General features: G+C 43.0%; 1 protein-coding gene and 2 pseudogenes across 1 annotated transcript; 1 reads left to right on the plus strand and 2 right to left on the minus strand.

Annotated features, from left to right (window-relative positions):
* Window positions 1-3,845: 3,845 nt before the first annotated feature.
* Window positions 3,846-4,845, minus strand: LOC148003277 (poly(rC)-binding protein 4 pseudogene; annotated as a pseudogene).
* Window positions 4,846-9,224: 4,379 nt separating this feature from the next.
* On the plus strand, window positions 9,225-17,333 carry LOC148003278 (uncharacterized). The gene is made up of 5 exons (XM_087568253.1): window positions 9,225-9,396; window positions 10,127-10,286; window positions 11,278-11,409; window positions 12,078-12,261; window positions 16,539-17,333. Exons 1-5 carry the CDS (start codon window positions 9,267-9,269, stop codon window positions 16,542-16,544), a joined length of 612 nt encoding a protein of 203 aa, XP_087424379.1. The 5' UTR covers window positions 9,225-9,266; the 3' UTR covers window positions 16,545-17,333.
* Window positions 17,334-20,030: 2,697 nt separating this feature from the next.
* LOC134480313 (partner of Y14 and mago-like) lies at window positions 20,031-20,898 on the minus strand (annotated as a pseudogene).
* Window positions 20,899-22,428: the final 1,530 nt, after the last annotated feature.

Here is a 22,428-nt window from a genome sequence, read left to right on the forward strand (position 1 = left end):
CAAAATTATAGAAGAAAACTTCCCTAACCTAAAGGAAGAGATGCCCATAAACATACAAGAAGCCTATAGAACTGCAAATAGATTGGACCAGAAAAGAAACTCCTCCTGTCACATAATAGTCAAAACACCAAATACACAAAACAAAGAATATTAACAGCAGTAAGGGAAAAATGTCAAGTGACATATAAAGGCAGACCTATCAGAATTGCACCAGATTTATCACCAGAGACTATGAAAGCCAGAAGATCCTGGACAGATGTCATACAAACCCTAAGAGACTACAAATGGGAGCCCAGGCTATTATATCCAGCAAAACTCTCACTTAGCAGACAGGGAGAAACTAAGATATTCCATGACAAATCCAAATTTACACAACATCTTTCTACAAATTCAGACATACAAAGGATAATAGATGGGAAAATCCAACACCAGGAAAAAAACTATGCCATACAGAAAGGAAGAATATACTCTCCTTGCAATGAAACCAAAAGAGAGATGCACAAACATAATTCAATCTCTAACAATGAAAATAACAGAAAGCAATAGTCACTATTTCTTAATATTTCTCAACATCAATGGACTTAATTCCCCAATAAAAAGACATAGACTTACAGACTGGATATGTAAAGAGGACCCAGCATTTTGCTACATATAAGAAAGAAACCTCAGAGACAAAGACAGAAACTACCTCAGAGTAGATGGCTGCAAAACAACTTTCCAAACAAATGGCCCAAAGAAAAAAGCTGGTGTTGCCATCCTAATATCAAATAAAATTGAGTTTCAACCAAAAGTCATTAAAAATGTAAGGAAGGACACTTCATATTCATCAAGGGAAAAATCCACCAAGATGAACTCTCAATCCTAAATATCTATGCACTAAATGCAAGGGTACCTACATTCATAAAGGAAACCTCACTAAGGGTCAAAGCACACATTGTACCTCACACAATAATAGTAGGAGATTTCAACAACCCACTCTTATCAATGGACAGATCAGGGAAACAGAAATTAAACAGAGACCTAGGGAAACTGACAGACATTATAAACCAAATGGATTTAACAAATATTTATACAACATTCCACCCTAAAACCAAAGGATATACCTTCTTCTCAGTACCTCATGATACCTTCTCCAAAATTGACCTTATTGGTCACAAAACAGGCCTCAACAGATACAGGAAGATAGAAATAATCCCATAAGTCCTTTCAGATAACCACGGACAAAGGCTGGTCTTCAATAACAACAAAGACGACAGAAAGCCCACATATACATAGAAGTTGAACAACCCTCTATTCGATGACAAGTCAATCAAGGAAGAAATAAAGAAAGAAATTGAAGACTTCTTAGAATTTAATGAAAATAAAGATACAACATACCCAAACTTATGGGATACAATAAAAGCAGCGCTAAGAGGAAAACTCATAGCTCTGAGTGCCTGCAAAAAGAAACAGGAGAGAGTATAGGTCATCAGCTTGACAGCACATCTGAAAAGCTCTAGAAAAAAAGAAATAAATAAACCCAAGAAGAGTAGAAGGAAGGAAATAATCAAACTCAGGGCTGACGTCAACTAAGTAGAAACAAAAAGGACTATACAAAGATTCAACAAAACCAGGAACTGGTTCTTTGAAAAAATCAGCAAAATAGATAAAACCTTAGCCAGACTAACCAGAGGTCACAGAGAGTGTGTCCAAACTAACAAAATCAGGAATGAAAAGTGAGACATAACACCAAAATCTGAGGAAATTAAAAGTATCATCAGATCTAACCTCAAGTGTCTATATTCAACAAAACTGGAAAATGTGGAGGAAATGGACAATATTCTAGACAGATACCAGGTAACAAAGTTAAATCAGGAAAAAATAAACCATCTAAACAACCCCATACTCCTAAAGAAATAGAAGAAGTTATTAAAAGTCTCCCATCCAAAAAGACCTAGGACCAGATGGGTTTAGTGCAGAATTCTATCAGACCTTTATAGAAGACGTCACACCAATACTGTCCAAACTATTCCACACAACAGAAACAGACAGAGCACTACGAAATTCCTTCTCTGAAATCACAATTACTCTTATACCTAAACCACACAAAGACGCAACAAAGAAAGAGAACTTCAGACCAACTTCCTTTATGAATACTCATGCAAAAATACTCAATAAAATTCTTGAAAACCAAATCCAAGAACACATCAAAATGATCATCCATCGTGATCAGGTAGGCTTCATCCCAGGGACTCAGGGATGGTTTAATATATGGGAATTCAATAACGTAATCTACTATATAAACAAACACAAAGATAAGAAACACATGATTATTTCATTAGATGTTGAGAAAGGATTTGACATCATTGAACACCCTTTCATGATAAAAGTCCTGGAAAGATCATGTAGTCAAGGTCCATATCTAAAAATATCAAAAGCAATATACAATAAACCAGTAGCTAACATCAAACTAAATGGAGAGAAACTTGAAGTAAAACCACTAAAATCAGGGACTACACAAGGCTGCCCACTCTCTCCCTACTTATTCAATATGGTACTTGAAATCCTATAAAGAGCAATCAGACAATGAAAGGTCAAACGGATACAAATTAGAAGGGAAGAAGTCAAAATATCAATATAAAAGATAAAAAGATAGTATACTTAAATGACCCCAAAGTTTCACCAGAGAATTATGTAACCTGATCAACAACTTCAGCAAACTCTCAGCTTATAAAATTAGCTTCAACAAATCAGTAGCCTTCCTCTACTCAAAGGATAAACAGGCTGAGAAAGAAATTAGGGAAATGACACCTTTCACAATAGTCCCAAATAATACAAAATATCATGGTATGAAAGCAAGTGAAAGATCTGTATGACAAGAACTTCAAGTCTCTGAAGAAAGAAATTGAAGATCTCAGGAGATGGAAAGATCTCACATGCTCATGGATTGGCAGGATTAATATGGTTTAAAAAAAGGTCCATTTTGCCAAAAGCAATCTACGGATTTAATGCAATCCCCATCAGAAATCCTACTAGATTCTTTATAGAGATAGAAAGAGCCATTTGCAAATTCATTTGGAAAAACCCAAAGCCGGGATAGCAAATAACAATAACAGAACTTTTGGGAGAATCACCATCCCTGACCTCAAGCAGTATTACAGAGCAATAGTCGGAAAAACTGTATGGTATTGATACAGAGAAAGGCAGATAGATCAGTGGAACAGAATTGAAGACCCAGAATTGAACCCGCCTACCTATGGTCACTTGATCTCTGACAAAGGATCTAAAACCATCCTATGAAAGAAAGATAACATTTTTTTTTGTCACTCAGAATATTTATTCAAACACGGGGATTGAAAAAACTGTACAGAGTGTCTGCTGCTGAGAACTGGGCCCCTGCCCCCAGGCCATAACCCCTGCTTTAGGCAGAGCCCTGTCTATGGCTTACCCCCACCCCCAAATCCCCCCAGAAGCCCAGCATGTCTATTCCATTCAAAAAGGGTGTCAGTGGAAGCAGCAGGATCTGCAGGGGATGAAGAGAATCTTGGCCCCAGCCACCCCTCACTCTCCTTCAATTCCCACTGGGGCAGCAGGAAGAAGCACAAAGGGATGGAGAGGACAAGAGTAGCCTCTCCCATGCACTGCACTGGGGAGGCTCCAGCCACTCCCTGCATCCAAGCAGAGGTCTGAAGGGTGGAGCCCCTGCTCTGGGGCTGCCAAACTCCTAGAACCCTGGGCCAGAAACTGTCCCCTCTCTGAGGAGGATCTCCAAAGATGGGGCATGTAGGGGGTGCATCCATGCATCTGGCATTACTGGTGCTTGAGACACTGTGGTGGAGTCTCCTCGGGCAGGAAGGATGTAGAGGCAGCCCCTGCAGGCTGTCCTGCCTGCCCCTGCCTGTGCCTCAGTAGGGGGAGAATTTCTGCCTTTCAGCTTTCTTGTTCCCACTGGCCACTGCCATCTTGGCAATGTAGGCATCCAAGCCTGGCGGTGGCCCATGGAGTGATGTGGTACTAAGCCAGGGCAATGGAGACCGGTGAGCCAGTGATGGTCACAAGCCGCTCCCCAGCACCCTCTGCTTTGTTCCTGATCTTAATGTGTGCCCCTGACATCTGCCAGATCTCACTGATCTTGCTGCCCTGTAGCCAGATCACACAGCCAATCAGATCATTGGGAACCAGAAACTCCTGCAAGCTGGTCTGTGTGCTGGGATCCAGTCCTGGCACCACCCTGGATGATGCAAAGGGAACTGCATGGCCTGAGAGCTGCTGGAGCTTGGTGACCTCTGCAAGGGTCACTGCTCCATCCTGACCCTGGACAGAGAAACCCTGGTTCCTGGAGAGGAGGCCGGTACCTAGGGGACTCCAGGATAACAGCACAGATCTGGCACACACACATGATGATGGCGTCAGGCACCCCAGACACAGTGACAGCTCGCTCTGTGGAATTTGAAAGCAGGACCCTGCCACCTGCACCTGGGCTCCCAGTGTCTCTCGGATCTCCTTGATTCTGATGCCTGCCTTCCCAATCAGTGATTCACACTGGCTGGCAGGGATGACAAGGCGCGAGGTCACTGGCGGTCTGCAGACACTAACACCATTTGCAGGAGCAGCACAAAGGTCCTCATCCAGCTTGAAGGTCATCACGGAGACTGCATGGAAGACGGCAGCTGTGGAGCCAGTGATGGTGGTAATTCGCTCAGGGCAGGAGCCCTCGGAGATGGTGATCCGGGCATTGCTCTGCTCCTGGATTCGCTTTACAGTCTCTCCCTTCTTCCCAATGATGCTGCCCACCTCCTTCCCGTGCATCAGCATCTGAAGGGTGAGGGTGATACTAAGCTCTGGCTCTTCCTCCAGCCCGCACATCTGAAATGCTCATCCTCTCAGGCAGGGCTGGGCCACAGTGGCCTGGGAGTGTGTCCACACTGTGGTTCAGCTGGCTCTAGCTGGGGCTGTTCTGAGGGGGCAGCAGTGACAGCAGGGTGGCTGGGCCACTCAATCCCACATTGTCCCTGGGAAAGGTGGCTGCTCACAGCTGAGAGTGACATCAGCAGGGGTCCCGGATCTTCCCTGTGTGGCTCTCACCCAGCCTGTCCTTCCAGCCCAGCTCTTCTGCCAAGCTCTCCTCAGATGTCATCTCAGTCCTGACTGCCTAAAGATAGCATTTTCAACAAATGGTGCTGGTTCAGCTGGAGGCCAGCATGTAGAAGAATGCAAATCGATCCATTATTATCACCCTGTACAAAGCTTAAGTCCCAGTGGATCAAGGACCTCCACATCAAACCAGAAACACTCAAACTAATAGAAAAGAGTGGGGAAGAGTCTCGAATACATGGGCACTGGGAAAATTTCCTGAACAAAACATCAATGGCTTATGCTCTAAGATCAAGAATAGAAGATGGGACCTCATAAAACTGCAAAGCTTCTGTAAGGACAAAAACGGCAACCAACAGATTAGGAAAAAAATCTTTACCAATCTTACATCTGATAGAGGACTAATATCCAAAATATACAAAGAACTCAAGTTAGACTCCAGAGAGCCAAATAACCCTTTTAAAAATAGGGTACAGAGCTAAAAAAAAAAAAAACATTCTCAGTTGAGGAATATTGAATGGCTGAAAGGCACCTAAAGAAATGTTCAACATTCTTAGTCACCAGGGAAATACAAATCAAAGCAACCCTGAGATTCCACCTCACACCAGTCAGAATGGCTAAGATCAAAAACTCAGGTGACAACAGATGCTGGTGAGGATGTGGAGGAAGAACACTCCTCCATTGTTGGTGGGATTGCAAACTGGTACAACCATTCTTGAAATCAGTCTGGAGGTTCCTCAGAAAATTGGACATTCCACTACCTGAGGACACAGCTATACCTGTCCTGGGCATATACCCAAAAGATGCTCCAACATACAACAAAGACACACGCTCCACTAAGTTCATAGCAGCCTTACTTATATTAGCCAGAAGCTGGAAAGAACCCAGATGCCCTTCAAGAGAGGAATGGATTTGAAAAATGTGGTACATCTACACAATGGAGATGACTTCATGAAATTCATAGGCAAATGGAATAAACTAGAAAATGAATGAGGTAACCAAATCACAGAAAAACACACTTGGTATGCACACATTGATAAGTGGATATTAGCCCAAATGCTCGAATCACCCAAGATGCAATATGTAGACCTCAGGAAGCTCAAGAAGAAGGCTGACCAAAATGAGGATGCTCCCACACCTTCTTAAAAGTGGGAACAAAAATATACAAAGGAAGGGATATGGAGTCAAAGTTTAGAGCAAGGACTGAAGGAACAGACGTTCAGTGTGTGCCCTACATGGGGCCCATACATATGTGTGTGTGTGTGTGTGTGTGTGTGTGTGTGTGTGTGTGTGTGTATGTATATATATATATATATATATATGTATGTATGTATATATGTATATCCACCAAAGCTAGATATGGGTGTATAGATATAAGTCCCTAGGAGGTCCTCTAGGAAAGCAGCAGTGTGCCCTTAGGTACTCTCTGTGACCTCACTTAACTGTGCCAGCTTTGAGGGCTTCCACTCTGCTGTTCTCAGAACTGGAAACTCCTGGAAGAGATGTGTAGTGTCCTATTACCTTTGTCATTGTAGGATATTAGTAGGAATACGTTTGATGGAAATATACTGTCAAGAATATTAACAAAACAATTGCTTCTTCTGTACCATCTGGATGAAGTTCCAAGTTCACACAGTTCTGCACCAACTTCCCAAAGCCAGCAAAGTGGAGCATGAAGAAAGGCAAGTCCAAGGCATTCATTACCAGCATCCTCAGCAATGCCCCCAGGAAAGGTAAATTGGCTTTGGTGAAAGTACTGAGATAGCTGGCCCTCATACACTCAGAGAAGAATGAGCGAGGAGAATTGAGGAAGGATTGTGGGAGAGAGTAATTAGGTATAAGGGGGCAGTGAGCAGCATGTTAAGTAAATAAGAAATATATATAAATAAAAATAAAATAAAGTTCGTTAACAAAATGGGACACAATGTATTGCTGAACTAACTCTACTATGTTTACACTAGCAAACGCTTTAACATGGAGAGAGACTGGATGTGATGAAGTAGGATGCCCTTGTCATTCACACATACTGTGTACACAGCAAAGATAAATGAAATGGAGAATTTGCAGATCAAAAATCCACTGTTCCCGTCACATCTGTGTGGCTCTGCTTCCCTTTATCAGGACTCTGGAGGCCTCTGTTCATCCAGGTCCCACAACTCACGCAAAATGCAGTCCCCTAACAGCTCTGGCCAAGTGCTCTTTTGTTCCTGGCAGACCACTGCCTCAGGCTGCAGAGGTACTGAAGGGCCAGCCTTCACCTTCAGGGGACTGCCATGTTGTTGGCCATTCCAGGCACTCTGCCACCCAACTAGAGACTTCTGCAGGGACTGTCATCTCAAAGCCAGGAGCTAGAGGAATCCAAAAGATTGGGATACAGTCCTACACTCAGGATGTGTTGGCTACCTGAGACCATACAGTTAACACTATTCTTTCTGTCTGTTTTCCTTATTTGGAAGTAAATAATGTGATCATCTGTGGTGTGCACAGTAAGAATAAAATCAGTGACATGAATCATAGGAACGTGCAGAGCATGGGCTTAGTATTCTAGGTACAGAGCAAATAGGTAGAGGGAATTACCAAAGGAAACAACATGAATTATAACAATTACAAAATAATTTTTAAAAAAACACCTAGTGGGTGCTGGGATTAAAGGCCTGTATCAACTCTGACCAGCTTTGTAGGTATTTCCAATAAAAAGCAAGCAAACAAACAAACAGCCTTATTACAGTTGCAGCAGGTGCAGGAGAGAAAGCTGGGAGATATCCTGTGCTGCTGCCCCCATGCTGTGATTCTGCAGCAACAACTTCCTTGGGAATAGGAACCTGTATGCAGTGGGATCCCTTGCTGGGCCTGTCATCTCAAAAATAGGGGCTTGCCTAATCCAAAACCTTGGAATCCAGTTTACTTCAGGCCAGGAATGAAGTCAACCATCATTAGTGAAAGAGCAAGGGAAAAATTACATAGGAAAAAATATGTGCCTTAATCAGAAAAGATCCTCAACTTCTAAGGCCTCCACAATCTCCACACCTCTCCTCTGAGCTTTGCATAGTGATGTTGTATAACTCCAGATGGTAGGAAAAGGCAGAGTTCTTCCCAGAAAAGTCATACATGATTTTCACCCTGACGTCTGTGAGGTTAGGTGGCATCTTATCACAGATTCAGCACACCCAGGATAAGAACACAGAAGCCACAGATGACAATGCCAAATGGACTCCCTCCTGAACGTATGGACCCATTAAAATTGAGGCTTAGCCTAACCTTAGGCCATTCCACTCCCTGCCCATCCGCCTGATTTTTATGTTTGCTATGAGTATAAGTTCAGCGTGTAGCCCCAATATCCTCATGATTGGAACTGGAAATTCAGGAAGAATGATATTGGAGAAGGGATGGCTATGTGGTTACAATGTGGTAACACATGGTCCAGGTTGATGTTTGTTCAGTGATGTCCAATTTAATTGTCTTGTTATATTTGTGAAAGGGAGGATGTCCAACTTAATATATAAAAGGTATAGAAATTTATTATTTTATAAATGGCCTGAAGTTGATCCATATGTTCCCAAGAAAAAGGAGTTTTTATTGCAAAAAATAGGATTATACACCATTCATTCTGTGAAATACATGGATATGTAAATGGAAACAATGTCAGCTGTCAAGGAATGCACAGCAAGCAAATATTCCCAGGTTTTATACACTCAAGGGTCTAGAAGAAATATATTGGCCTCCCGAAAAAGGGAAAACCTTAGGAATCGAAATGTGTGTCACATGCATTGTTTCCAGTAGTAGATTTACTTTTAAGAAAAAACTCCCTCCTCCTTAGTCCCTAGAGATTTGGATGCTAAGAAAAATCTGTTCTCTAATTCAGGGTTGTAAGCAGCTCTCCCCAGCAAAAGTATTGATGACCTCTAATGAAGCAGAGAGAAACATCTAGCTTTGGAATAGAGGTTGCCAAACAGTATTCCCAGTGACATATGAGAGACTGGAGGAAAGGGCCCCCACAGAAATTGATCCATTTGGGGAAAGCTAGTTAGCAGGTAGGCCTTAGAACTTCCCAGTGACATCATCAGTAAGCCCCTCACTGGACAATCTATTGTATCTAAGAGATCCCTAGAATCTTCTGTGATGTCACCACTGTTGTGGTGACACCAACTGCCTTTGGGATATTCCTTCAGTTCCCTTTGGGTTCACAAGCAGGCATGTTTCGCCAGCTGCTCAGGCTATTTCGCAAGGAAAGTGTTGATCAAGGAGAGACCACACCAAGGCAGAAGGAAGATGACCTCCTCTCTAGTAAAACAGGAAGGAGGAAATCATTCCGGGGAAGGCTTGGTGAGTCCTGGGCAGAGTTGGGGAACATCCTCAAGGAGGTAGTTTTGAGATGTGCCTTCTAAGACTAGGCCTTACAAGCAGGAGCCTTGGTATTTCTCAAAGGCAAACCAAGATCAGGAGTTCCTGATCATTAATTTGAGAGAAAGTCAGAAAGTGGTAAGCCTTCAGTTTCTTTTCTGGAAGCTTTTTAATTGTGAGTGTCAATGAATGGCAGGAGGAGGCACTGTGAGATTAACAATGTGACCATCCATGGTTGGGAGTTGAAGCACTTCATCCTCTAGATTACTGTAGGTTACATAAGCCTCTGATGACCAGAACAAGGAAGGATGCACCCCGGGAAATGAATTGAGTTCTCAGACACTTTGGGCTGGAACACACATGATTAGAGCTTGATGCTGCTAAGCATTATGAACTCCAGGATTATCTGCACCACAGCTGATATGAGATAACAACGTCCCAGATGTTTATGTCTCAGTCAGGTTATAACTTTCAGTGCCAGGGGTCCTGTAATAGTGAGTGTGGCACGTGTATGGCATTAGAGCTTGGGAAGAGGGACATAGCTTAAGAATCCAGTTCAAGAAAGCTTTTCTGCTCTTTCAGGGATTCACCCAGTCTCTACCATTTCCCCTTCCTCAACCTCCTCTTGAGATTCAGAATGATCTTTTCTGCCCACGGGCCATAAAATATGCAAATTCACTTGGGTTTATCTATCTATCTATGTATCTATCAGGATTTGGTAGGAAGACATCATCCCAAATTGTCATCAGTGAGCAAGAGAAGTGTCGAAAGGAACTGGAGGAACTCAAACTTGAAATCCAGAAGTGTAAATTCGAGAGGGATGAACTTTATCAAATCCTGGACCTTTATATCTATGATGATTGGGACCTCAGGTAGTCATTATGCCCAGTAACCTGTTCACCGTCTTGTGTTCTGTTCTCTCTCTGCTAACCCAAGATTTCCTCATAGCACCAGAGAGTTTCACCTCTCATCCTGGATTTTAAGGAGCCTTGGCAGGCATTTGCTTGTGAGATAAGCTAGGTGCTGTGTGTTTAGGGTCAACCCCCTTTGTACTTGACCCTGAGCTCCTTGGATTAGCATTGGTTCTGTTAATAGCTAGAGGGACCTGGTCACACTTGCTGCCTGTAAGTGAGGGAATGAAATGCCTGCACGACATCACTCTTTTACTCTGATTTTGTTCATTATACACTGATTCTATGGCACCTCCATGCATGTAGTTGGGATTCTCCTTGTGTTTTATATGGGTTGGTATGTATGTATGTGAAAGTATTTGTGGGTTTTATGGTCACGGTCAGGGAGTCTGGGGAGTTTGATGGGATCTGAGGATTTGTGTGATGGACAGTTTGCAGGTCATGATGGTGTGGAAGCCCACAGGGATCAACAGAGCACTTTGCATCTTCTATTTACTTAGGTGGTAGATAGGACTCTCCTGAGGGAAGGAGGGGTTACAAATCCTCTTCCCTGTCAAAGTAGTTATGCCCTCTGGTAATTCAGGGAACAGTAGGAAACAAGGTTTGAGAATCCCTGTTTTCAAAACAAAAGAAATGTCATCACAACTATCTGTTGGACCCAAGCCACTCCAGTACAGAGGGTCTTTGCAGAACCATATCTCCACAGTCTTTGAAAGAGTCCTTATTTCAAAATAACTCTTTGCTGATTTGCATAGAAACATTTCCTTGAAAGAATTGTTGTTGGAGTCTCACTGTTGTGTTTTTGCTCTGGTCTTTGTGTTTGCCACATGATTCCCTACACCCTCCTTTCTTAAATTTGAATTTTTTATTGGTTTTTTTATTTACACTTCACCTAATTCTGAAATCAGGAGTTCAGATTGTTATTTCTTCCTTGGGCCATGTCCCAACACAGGCTGGATGTCGAATTGCCAATACTTCAATCCGAACATGAGAGGAGAATGATGGCTATGCAAATGATGACCAACTCAATAAGTGATGCCATGGAGAGGTACAAGGAGCTCATACAAGCGAACAGTTCCTACCGGTGAGTCACTGACAAAGATGAGAACCCAGCACTAGGCAGGAAATGCTTCTGTCCTGTATGACTTTGAACCAGATTCAGGGCTCTGGTTCCGTAGTGTCTGACTCTTAACAAGAAGCCTGCCTCCTGGCAAGGGTCTTAGATTAGTAACTAATGGACTCATTTGTCGTACATGCGAAGTGTGTAGAAGACCCTCCAATTGTTATTTTCCCCATTGAGGATCCTCTAGATAGAAAGTTTTGAACCATGATGGGAATATCAATCAACTCTGAGCCTGTAGGACTCTGACAGCAGATTTAAAGATCTGTGATGCATGAGAAACACATGGAAAGATTGTATAGCTATTGGGTCTTCAACTAACCCTCAGAGGGGATTTCCCCACTATGTGAAGATGGTTTTAGCACACCATAGATATATAAGCACCCATATGGACCATCTCTTCTTCCTTGATTTAGGTAAACCGTCTTAGTGTCAGGATTTTCAGAAGTACTTTGACTCATGTGGATTGTGGATTCTGGATTTGACCCCCTCTAGTTGGTGCTAACTTGTATAGTGTGGCTCTATTCTGGGGATGTCTGGGGATGAGGACCCATGAAGGGATGATTGTACTTGCAAGAGTGAGAGGCAAATAGAAGCTGGCTGGGATTTACCATTGTTTGTTTGTGGTTCAGCATCAGGCACTCCCAGCTCCTGCGTGAACAAGCTCAATTGAAGAACAAAATACAGATTTTGCTGAATGAGAAGAGAGAACAGCTGGTGGAGCAGACTGAACTGCCAGCATCCTCTGTGGAGGCAAAGAGGCTCTGTGAAGAGGCCGGAATGAACATCTGTGTCCCCAGTGCCAAGCAACAGCAGGTAGGATTAGACCTCAGGGTCAGGATGTCCTCATGTCTTACCATAACCATAGACAAACCAATGTAACTGTCTATTGACTGATCCATGTACTGTCCTCTGTCTCATCCAAGTGTTCATTTATGTGATGGCTTACAAGGCTTTATGTGGAGATAGCCCTTTTTCAAGAAACGGCATGTTTGGAAAGCAAAAGCTCCTGCTCTTCGAGAATCTGCAGTTTATTAAGGGAGATAAGTTGATCACACATCACAGCACTACATGCCATTATGTGTGCAGGGTGCTATGTGCAAGCCCCTCTTTAGACTAGAACAGGGCTTTGAGGGATGAAGCAAAAGCCTGGAGCTCATTTTCTTTACAGGGATCATTTGAGACTCCAGGAAGTAAGTAGTTTTCAAGGAGGAGAGCCTGGTGGAAATGGCAAAAAAAAGGTTCTAATTGTCATTTGTGGTAGCTTTTGTTCTTCCTCCCCCATCCCCCTCTATATGAAGATGGTGTCTGCATGCTTCATAGATCTTGGGTAACTACAGAGCCTGAGGAGCAGCATGTCAGTCCTGTCTTATTTGAGTGCTCCTGGAGAGTTCACATCTGGGCCTTACAATATGAAGCTGGTTAGAAGAGCAAGGATGTGGAAAAGGTTTCTCAAAGGCTGAGGGTTGGCATGAGAGATTTGAGACTTCAAGAACAAAGTTATGCGTATGTACCCCCAATTCTCACCAAGAAAGCTGCATTGCTGTGCTGACCTGCATCTTGGGGAACATGCGGGGAGGCCAGTTCATGACAAGCAATTTTGTCTAGTCATCATCCAACTTAGTCCTTTAAGCCTAGGTCTCTCAACAAACCTGAAGCTTCCTGTTTTGTGCTGGCCAGCAGTCTTTGCATTACTGGTCCAGTTCCAGGTGGAGCCCCCTCTCTTATTTTCTCAACACATTCTTAAAACATTCAGTGATTTTCAAAATAAGGATTAGATTTCTTCACTTTACCTGAACATAGGTATCCCCCTGGAAGACTCTGGTTTGTCTTATTGGTTTTGCCATGATCTTGCATGGAATCCTAGAGTGCATCCCTCTGCTGACATTTCTTTGCTGACTATATCATGGGCATGGCATTCTTTTAGGATAGACTCCCTCTCAATATTGTACAGTGCTGCATTTCAGAAAAGTCACTGTATGTTATTTATTTAGCCTTTTTCTGACTGACATTTAGGTTGTTTTAATATCACATGAACTCTTTGTGATGAAAAGTTCCTGGTAAATGACCATGAGTCACTGCCTTCTCTGATGCTTCCAAGGTCTTCTATGAAGGAAACAGTGTAATTTTAGTGAGGGGCCTATGATGAGTCAGCATAGAGCTTGATGGAGTCTTTTCCTAGAAATCTCTGTCTTGGGAATTTGATGTGGTGTTGTTTAGGCTATTTGTGCAGAACATGTAACTTACTTGTAGGACCATCAAGTATCTGCATAGAAAGGTTTCCTGAAGTGGAAATGAGTACAGGCCAGGGCAGCACAGCCTGCTTGAGTCTAAGAGACTTGTACACAGCATTGTTCCCAGTAATTCCTCACTCAACAGGAAATGTGGTGCATAAGAGCAAAGTTTTCATTTGTGCATGTGAGTGTGTATCTGTGTGTGTGTGCCCGCGCACGTGCGCATGTGTGTGTGTGTGTGTGTGTGTGTGTGTGTGTGTGTGTGTGTTTACCAGCAGTGGCTGAGCATGTTTATTCTCATGTTGTGTCTTTTTCTAATGCTGGATGATTTTTCAAGTCTTTTTGGTATGGGAATTTATATATAGGAGTGTGGGTGAGTGTGTGTGTGTGTGTGTGTGTGTGTGTGTGTGTTTGTGTGTGTGTTTGTGTGTGTATGTGTTTCTTCAGTAGTGAACGTCTGTTTCCCTCTATTTCCAAGTTTCATGAGAAACGAACTCTAAGAGTTCACTTTACATCCATGAAACATGAAATACTGCTGCCCAGTCATTTGGCATCTCCATCTAGCTCTGTATAGCCAAAGGACACTTAACGTATTAACTAATTCTGTTTTCAAAAAATTCATAACAGAATTATCTTGCGAAGTCTGGGGAGGAGTGGGAAATATGTTCAAGTGAGTCCGGTTTCACAGGGGTAACAAATGTCCCTTGCAGGTCCTTTTTTGTTATGGTGTAGAAGCAGGACAATAAAGTTCTTTAGAAATGCAACCCCCCAAAAAGAGGACACAAAAACACCTGTAAAGTTAGATTTTCAAGTGATTAGGGGAAAAGTACTGATCTGCATTGAAATCCTTTGGAGCACATCAAAGGAAAGGAGTACAGGGAGGTAAGGGCAAGGCTTCTCTATAAAACCATGAGTTTATGCTGCTTCTCTGTTCTTTGTGAATTGTGAAAGCCCACTGGAAGGTTGTGTCACTCACTGTGTCTTCTCCGAGGTTGCTTTCCACATTGCCTGCTACCATTTCTTTCCAGCTACCTTGGCAACTCCAGCTTCCCCTGGGCTGTTGGCTTGGATTTTATTCATTGAGAATTTGAGTTGCTTGGAGTTCTATCATCATACAGCAAAAGTCCCATATGCTGTGGTGCAAGAACAGGACAGTTTCAGGAGCCCCTTTAGGTGCACAGATAATCCAAAGCACTCCCCTATGTTATCTGTGTAGTATTCTGCAATTGCTGTTAATCAACATCATTGTCTCTCAGTTAATTTCAGCCTCAATGAGGTTAGGAGAAATGATGAACTTCAGATGGGTCTGGGAGTGTAAGAACAGGTAGCCCTATGAGAAGCCATGTTCAGAAATTGGAACAGAAGTTTTAGTTAACCCAGTGATTCCACAAAAAGGAGTAGGTGTTGCCACTGCAACTAGGGAGCATCAGTGTTGTAGTTGTCCCAGAGCAGCCTGGAAGGAGAATCAATCAAGACGTCCATCAGCCAAGGAGTAAAAATGTACCATAGGGTGGAGCCCTTTATGGATTCTTATTCAGTGTGAGATAATCCATGCAAGCTTTTACTTACGTACTCACTCAAAGTATCTGTGGCACAATCACATTACCTGGAGAAAATTTATTGATTTCGATCCTGGTTATGGAGATTTCCTATGATTCTAGCTTTGGGCATGAAGTCACTCAGGCTATGGTAAAGAGAGCTTCGATTAGAAGAAGCTGCACACTGTGGGGAAAGTCTGAAAGAGTGAACAAGAACAAGAGTCTAGTCCACCACGAACATATGATCCCTTGCTGGGGAACAAGACTGCTCTACATAGCCTTGGGAACTTGCTAAGCAAGATTGGTAATAGGGAAAGAACCCTGAGTCTATATCGATTTATAAGAGGACAGCACATCACTGACTGAGCTGTTTATAGGCTCTTGTCACTATGCCACACAACATTTGTTTTTATGCCTCCAGCATATCCTGGGGAATCTTTACATTAAGCATTAATGTTCAGGTAGGAACACAGGCTGGAAGAAGCCATTTGAATATCCTTCCCTATATAAATACCCTTTTTGGGTGAATGACCACCCACATGGTTTTCAGCATCAGGCAGCTAAAGAGCTACTCAGAGTATTGTTCTGGTACAGTTCATGTGAATTTTCCCCATGAAACAATATATATGATCCTTTGGATTTCTTGGTATTTTCTACTCCTTTCTTCCTGTGATCTCTCCGGAAATATCTAAGGTCATTTTTTCTTCTGTCCTCTCACAAATTGCCTTGCACTAGCAATAGACTTACAGGGGTGCTGGTGTGTTTCTACATCACAATCACCTTTAATGTCCATGTGTACGCTGGGAAGATTTGCATGGAGCACATTCTCAGTGATTACAGGATCTATGCAATTCCCATGGATTTGATGTGAGATGGCTTCTCTGTGTATTTGCAGGTACAGCGGTTAAAATGGAACCTAGGCAGCTTCCTTCACTGCAAACATAATCAGAACTTTCACCTCAGTTCTGGGCATGTACTCCAGAAGGCATCCACATGGTATTCTAGGTTGCTCATAGCTCTCTTGAAGTCCGATTCAGAGACAGCTACAATGTTATTATTCAATATATTATACCTGGACCAGTGGAAAAATATGCTCATTTTTTCTAAATTCCAGTACAGTGCATAGTCCACAGTTTAAATTCTAGCAGTTTTTAAAAGCTGAGATATAAATCCAAGCCCAAGTACTCTATGACACTTGAGGATGCAGGGACTTACCTCAGCTGACAGGTCATGCTGGATTGTCCAACTGAATAGAGCTGATGTAAGAGGGAGAGCAGAATAGACAACCCGTCACTAAACCTTTTTTCCCTTGCTCTGCCAGGTCTGAAATTCTCCAGCAGAAACTCAAACATGACATAGACCAGGACAAGATCTCCCTTGGTGAGAAGTGGTACAGGAGGAGCGCTAAGTGTGCACAGCAAATACACCACTATTGCATCTCATCTGTAATGTCCATAGCAATTGTGGACTGCATTTTCCTCCTTTAGATTGATTTCTTTGGATTGAATAGGCTGTACTTTCACCTCGCCTCTCTCCAGCAAGTGTACAGTTTTGGAGGGACCCAGAGAAGTGCTGATGCACATCAATCAAGAGCTGCTGGTCATCCAGAAAGACTGTGCACGTGTAAATTTGTACTTGTCCTGATGGGTCATCCAAAAGGGTTTCATGGAGATCAGTTCACAACATTGGAAAGACATTGAGACAAAGACTGTGATGTATTTTATACTCGGTATTGGATGGTCTTGTCCTTCATACCCCACTCCAATAGAAGAGACCTCCTTACATTCCACTTGAAAAGATTATTACCATCAGTAACTGCTTATCTATTATGTTCCAAGGCCAACTACGGGGTATAAATCTGTTCTGCAGAATGAATAGCAAAAGAATGTTTAGCACAATTCCTCTGTTTAGATTTTGGTTTGAGTTTTGATTATTTTGGTTCTTTGGTTTTTCTTGTATTCATTTGAAAGTTTGTTATTTATTTGTTTTTGTTTTATTCTTACAGTTGATTCGCTATTTTGATAAGGATATAGACTGTATATATTGACTACCCACATCTGGTTACTATTGAGTAAACTGGATGTATTCTTTTAAATAAAACAGTGATCTCAAACTCTTCACTCTTAAGAACCTTTTTATTGATCATTAGTGTCACCATCTGAAATCCCACAGCTATCAGGTAGCGATGGATCTCTGCATTCTCGTGGGGACTGGGCATCATAATTACTTCCCAGTCAGACTGAGATACAAAAGCCATTATACAGTCACTGTAGACTGTGTTTCCAACTGTGTGAATACCATGTTCATCATGCAAAAATTACCCACGGTGTAACCTTGTTGTCAGTATTTAGATACCACTTAATTATGCTGTTTTGTGGATGAGAGTGTTGAATATATTAATGGGATATACATCAGGTTTTCTGTAATATTTCCCAGGAAATAAAAGCATGGGATAAGGGAGATTAAAAGCAATCAGGAAGCCAACACCCAAATTTTGTTTTGGAAAGAACTGAACACCCAGAAATTTGGATGATCCTGACCACAGCACAGACCGTCACTTCTGTCCACCTCTGCACACATCCCTGGCCCAAGAGGAAACTGCACAGTGCCTCGGATACAGGAATATGAGAGCAGTCAGCGACAGGAACCTACTTGGTCCAGCCTGGACCCAGAACTGAACTGAGTACCGAGAATATTTGAAGAAAACCAAAGGCATAGTATTCTGTGTTTCCTGATTGTGGCTTTTTTTAACACTCTAAATGCGATTTTGTTTTGTTTTGTTTTGTTTTTGGATATTTTTTCATTTCCATTTCAAATGTTATTCACTTTCCTTTTTTCCCGGAAATAAGACCCCCTATACCATGGCACTCCCTTCTTCTATAACGTGTTCCCTTTCACATCGACCCCCTTTCCCTACTCCTGACATTCCCCTACACTGAGGGTCCAACCTAGACAAGACCAATCGTTTCTCCTTCTATTTGTGCCCAATAAGACCATGCTCTACTACATAAGCATTTGGATGATAGGTCAGTCCATGTATTGTCCTTGAGTAGTGGTTTAGTCCCTGGGAGCTCTGGTTGGTTGGCATTGTTGTTCTTATGGGGTTGCAAGTCCCTTCAGCTCTTTTAACCCTTTCTCTAATTCCTCCATCTTGGATCCAGTTCTCAGCTCGATGATTTATTGCTAGCATTCGCCTCTGCAATTGACATGATTTGTCTGTACCTCCCAGTAGATTGTTATAGCAGGATCCTGTCATCATGGTCTCCTTAGCTGCATCAATCTTATCTACTTTTGGTTGATATATATACATATATATATACATATATATATATGTATATATATATATATATATTCACTGTCTGCTCCAAACTTTTGCCTCCATATCCCGACCTATGAATATATTTGTTCTCCCTTTTAACAAGGAGTGAAGCATCTGCATTTCAGTGGTCCTTCTTCTTGAGAGGCAAATGCTAGCAGCAAACATTGAACTGAGACTGGGCTTCCCATTGGAGGAAATAGTGAAAGTATTGGAAGAGCTGAAGGGGTTTGCAACCCCATAAGAACAACAATGCCAACCAACCAGAGCTCCCAGGGACTAAACCATTACCCAAGGTCTATACATGGACTGACCCATGGCTCCAGCTGCATATGTAGCAAAGGATGGCCTTGTTGGGCACCAATGGAAGGAGAAGCATGTGGTCCTGCCAAGGCTGGATCCCCCAGTGAAGGTGTATATGGGGGGGGGACAAATTGGGTGGGGAACATTGTTATAGAAGAAGGAGAGTGGGATGGGATAGAGGGCTTATGTTTGGGAAACCAGGAAAGGAAATAACACTTGAAATGTAAGTAAAAATTATTCAATAAATGAAAAAAATCTGAAAAAAATGAATTTGTGACCAATGGTGCTGGGTTAATTCCTCACAAGTTGATCAGTTCTTGAAGAAGTTCACATTGATAGATTTCTAGGGTAGGAACTCCCAACATTCCCTGCTTCAGTAAAAATAGGGCTATGTATTCAGGCCCTTCTCAGCGTAAGAGACACAGGCTGTCCCTTCACAGATCATGGGAGACAAAAAAACAGTGAAAGTTCCAAGCCTATACAGCTGGGTGTGGTCGTGGTTTGGCCTTGTCTACCTGGATGGTTAATCACAAGAGTTCCACTTTTCTGTATTTGAAGTATGGAAATGAGCTGGAGAAACGAATCAGCAGTTAAGCACAGTGGCTGCTGCTCTTTCAGAGGACCTGGGTTGGAGTCCTAGTACCCACATGGCAGCTCTCAACACTCCATAACTCTAGTCCCAGGGATCTCATGCCCTCTTCTGATCTTTCTACACACCAGGCACACACTACTGCCCAGATATACATGCAAGCAAAAGACCTGTGGACATGAAAACAAAGAAACAAATACAAGCGAATAAATAAATCTGTGGAAACCACTATATCTCAACAGAGCATAGGTTTGCTACAAAAATAAATGAACTTTTTTTTGTCATCTACATGAATTTATTCATACTTTCTTAAATAAAAGATGAAAAGGAGGAGAAGGAGGAAGAGGAGGAGGAGGAAGATGAGGAGAAGAAAGAGGAGGAAGAAGAAGATGAGGAGAAGTTGGAAGAGGAGGAGGAGGAAGATGAGGAGAAGTTGGAAGAGGAGGAGGAGGAGCAGGAGGAGGAGGAAGAGGAGGAGGAGGAGGAAGAGGAGGAGGAGGAGGAGGAGGTGGTGGTTCGGGTGGCCAGGGAAGTTATTCATAAACACTGAACAGGAACCAAGACTCCAAAACTTGAGTACTCCTTGTACCATCAGCCTCCAACCCTCCCGGAGTTCCTTTCCAACAAGACACCCAGATCAGCAGCAGAGGTACCTGGGGTCAGCACTCAGATTGTGAACAATGGGATGGAAGGGGAAAGTTCAAAAATGGGAGCTGAGAAGGGGAAGGGATGAAGAAGAGAGATCCTAGGCTCTAGAGGACAGTCTGCCACAGGAGGGGAATGTGAGCCAGTATGGGGGAGCCCATACTGTGGCCCATGCTCCCTGGACCCCAGAGCACCCCATGGTTTGTTCTTCAGTCCACTCCCCTATTCCTGAAGCCTCACAGGCCCAACTCCAAGTCCTCCAGCCCCTCCTCCAAAACCCTGTGCCATGTCAGCTTTTCCAGCTGTTCTCTGTTGAACTTCCCAGCCTGGAGGCGTTACTGCAGCTTCTCCACCTGTATCAGCTTCTTCCTTAAGTTCCTGATCTTCTTGTCTTTCTCTGTGGTGGCAGCAGAGTCGGGTGCATGGAAGGCAGCTAGAGAGGTGGCCTGGGGGCCATGGTGAGCACTGGGTGTCTGGGCTGAGAGTCCCAGAGACACCTTATCAAGAGTCCTGCTCAAGGCCTCTGTGTCTTTCTCCTGTGGCTGTCTCCTATTCTCCTTCCACTTCAGGTTGCGTTTGGCTGTCTTGGAGAGGCCTGCTTCACCACTGTCAGGTCTGGATGAGGTGACCTGTGTGGAGGCCTCAGGGCTCTGTCCTGGGGAAAGTTCTGGTTTACTCTTGAAAAACTTCACTTGTTTTCATAGGCTTGGTTTCTTGGAGCACATATCCTTCTTTGACCCTCCGCTACTTGTGCTATGTCCCATCGGGTCTCTGTGTTGATTCAATGTAGTTGCCGACGGTCTTGTCAGTTACAATGGGAGTCACCATCTTGAGAACCAGAACCCGATAAATGAATTAATAGGGGTGATAAATGGAATTGTCCTTCATTTAAGTTCTTGATAAATGGCAGCATTCATTCCTTTTTAAAATTGCTTTTTAGGTGACCTGGGTTGGATCTGGAATTGTGTTGGGTGGTTTTGAGTTTGAGAACTCAATAGACTATGCCTTTTATATGCATCATTGTTGCTGTCTAGTGGATGAGTTAGGTCCATTTTAAACCTAATGCAGGCACCACAAAGTGAGTTTGGAGAGGACGTACTGAGAACAACTCCCTGGGCTCTAGCTGTCTTCTAGATAACCCACTGTCTCTACATGGAAACCATGCTCAGGCTACCTTCCTCATTTCCACCACCTTATGTCACTGACATGACAGATGCCTGAGAAACACTTTTCTTCAGCCAGATCTGCCTCTTCCCAGGTGCCCCCTTGTTCTATGTCTAGAAGGTTCATTCAGGTTCGTCTCCTCCCACAAACCCTGTGTATCCTTCAGAACACAGTTGAGTTCTTCCCAGCATATGGAAATAACACCAGACAATGGAGACTCTAGAGTCAGGAAAACATCTAAGAAGCCAGGGCACTCAGATTGCACAGGATCCTGATAACCAATGGGGAAGACAGGGTGGATAGACAGATGGCCACTTCTCTATTCAATATTTGAAAGCACACATGCACTTCATAATTCAGGAAAGTCTCTACATGTATACCTGTAAATAGCTCAGCTGATTACTACTAATTGCTGGTTTGCTCTGAGTTAACTTCTAATCCAGGAATACTTCAAGAGGAATACTTCAAGGTTTGGCGGCCATTGCGTATTCAAACCAGTTGCAGAAATACCAAGGAGGGAGAGCTACAGGAATATTAAATACAGAAGGCCCTAGCATGAATCTCAGGAACAAGGCAGCCACCTGACCAGAGGAGCAAGCCTGAGCTTTAAAATGAAGGACTTTGCTCCCACTCACTCCTGGCTGGAGATGAGAAGGAAGGTAGGACATTAATCTCAGATCTCTAGCTCCCAGAGCATAGCACAGCGTCAAGGTTCAGTTCTTTGTTCGCTATTGTTTTTTTCATGCTGCTTTTAGGATTATTTCTTTTAGTTTTCTTTCCTTTTCTTTTTTCCTTTCCTTCCTTCCTTCCTTCCTTTGTTTCTTTCTTCCTTCCTTCCTTCCCTTCTTCCTTCCTCCCTCTCTCTCTCTCTCTCTCTCTCTCTCTCTCTCTCTCTCTCTCTTTCTTTCTTTCTTTTTTAATACAGGGTTTCACTGTGTAGCTCTGGTTCTCCTGGAACTCGATCTTTTGACCACTATGTCCTTGAACTCATAGAGATCTGCCTGCCTCTGCCCCACAGGTGGTAGGATTAAACACAAGGCATGCACTATCACTGCCTGGCTAGAATTATTTCTTTATTTTGTATTTTTGACCTCATGATTGAATGTCACAGAGAGTTTCTTCTCTGATTCTGTCTGTTTGGACTTCTACATGGCTGTTACACCTGCAAGCTTAATTCTTTCTATACATTTGTGA

This window comes from Rattus norvegicus, chromosome 9 (genome assembly GCF_021556685.1).
Source record: "Rattus norvegicus strain SHRSP/BbbUtx chromosome 9, alternate assembly SHRSP_T2T, whole genome shotgun sequence".
Taxonomy (NCBI): domain Eukaryota; kingdom Metazoa; phylum Chordata; class Mammalia; order Rodentia; family Muridae; genus Rattus; species Rattus norvegicus.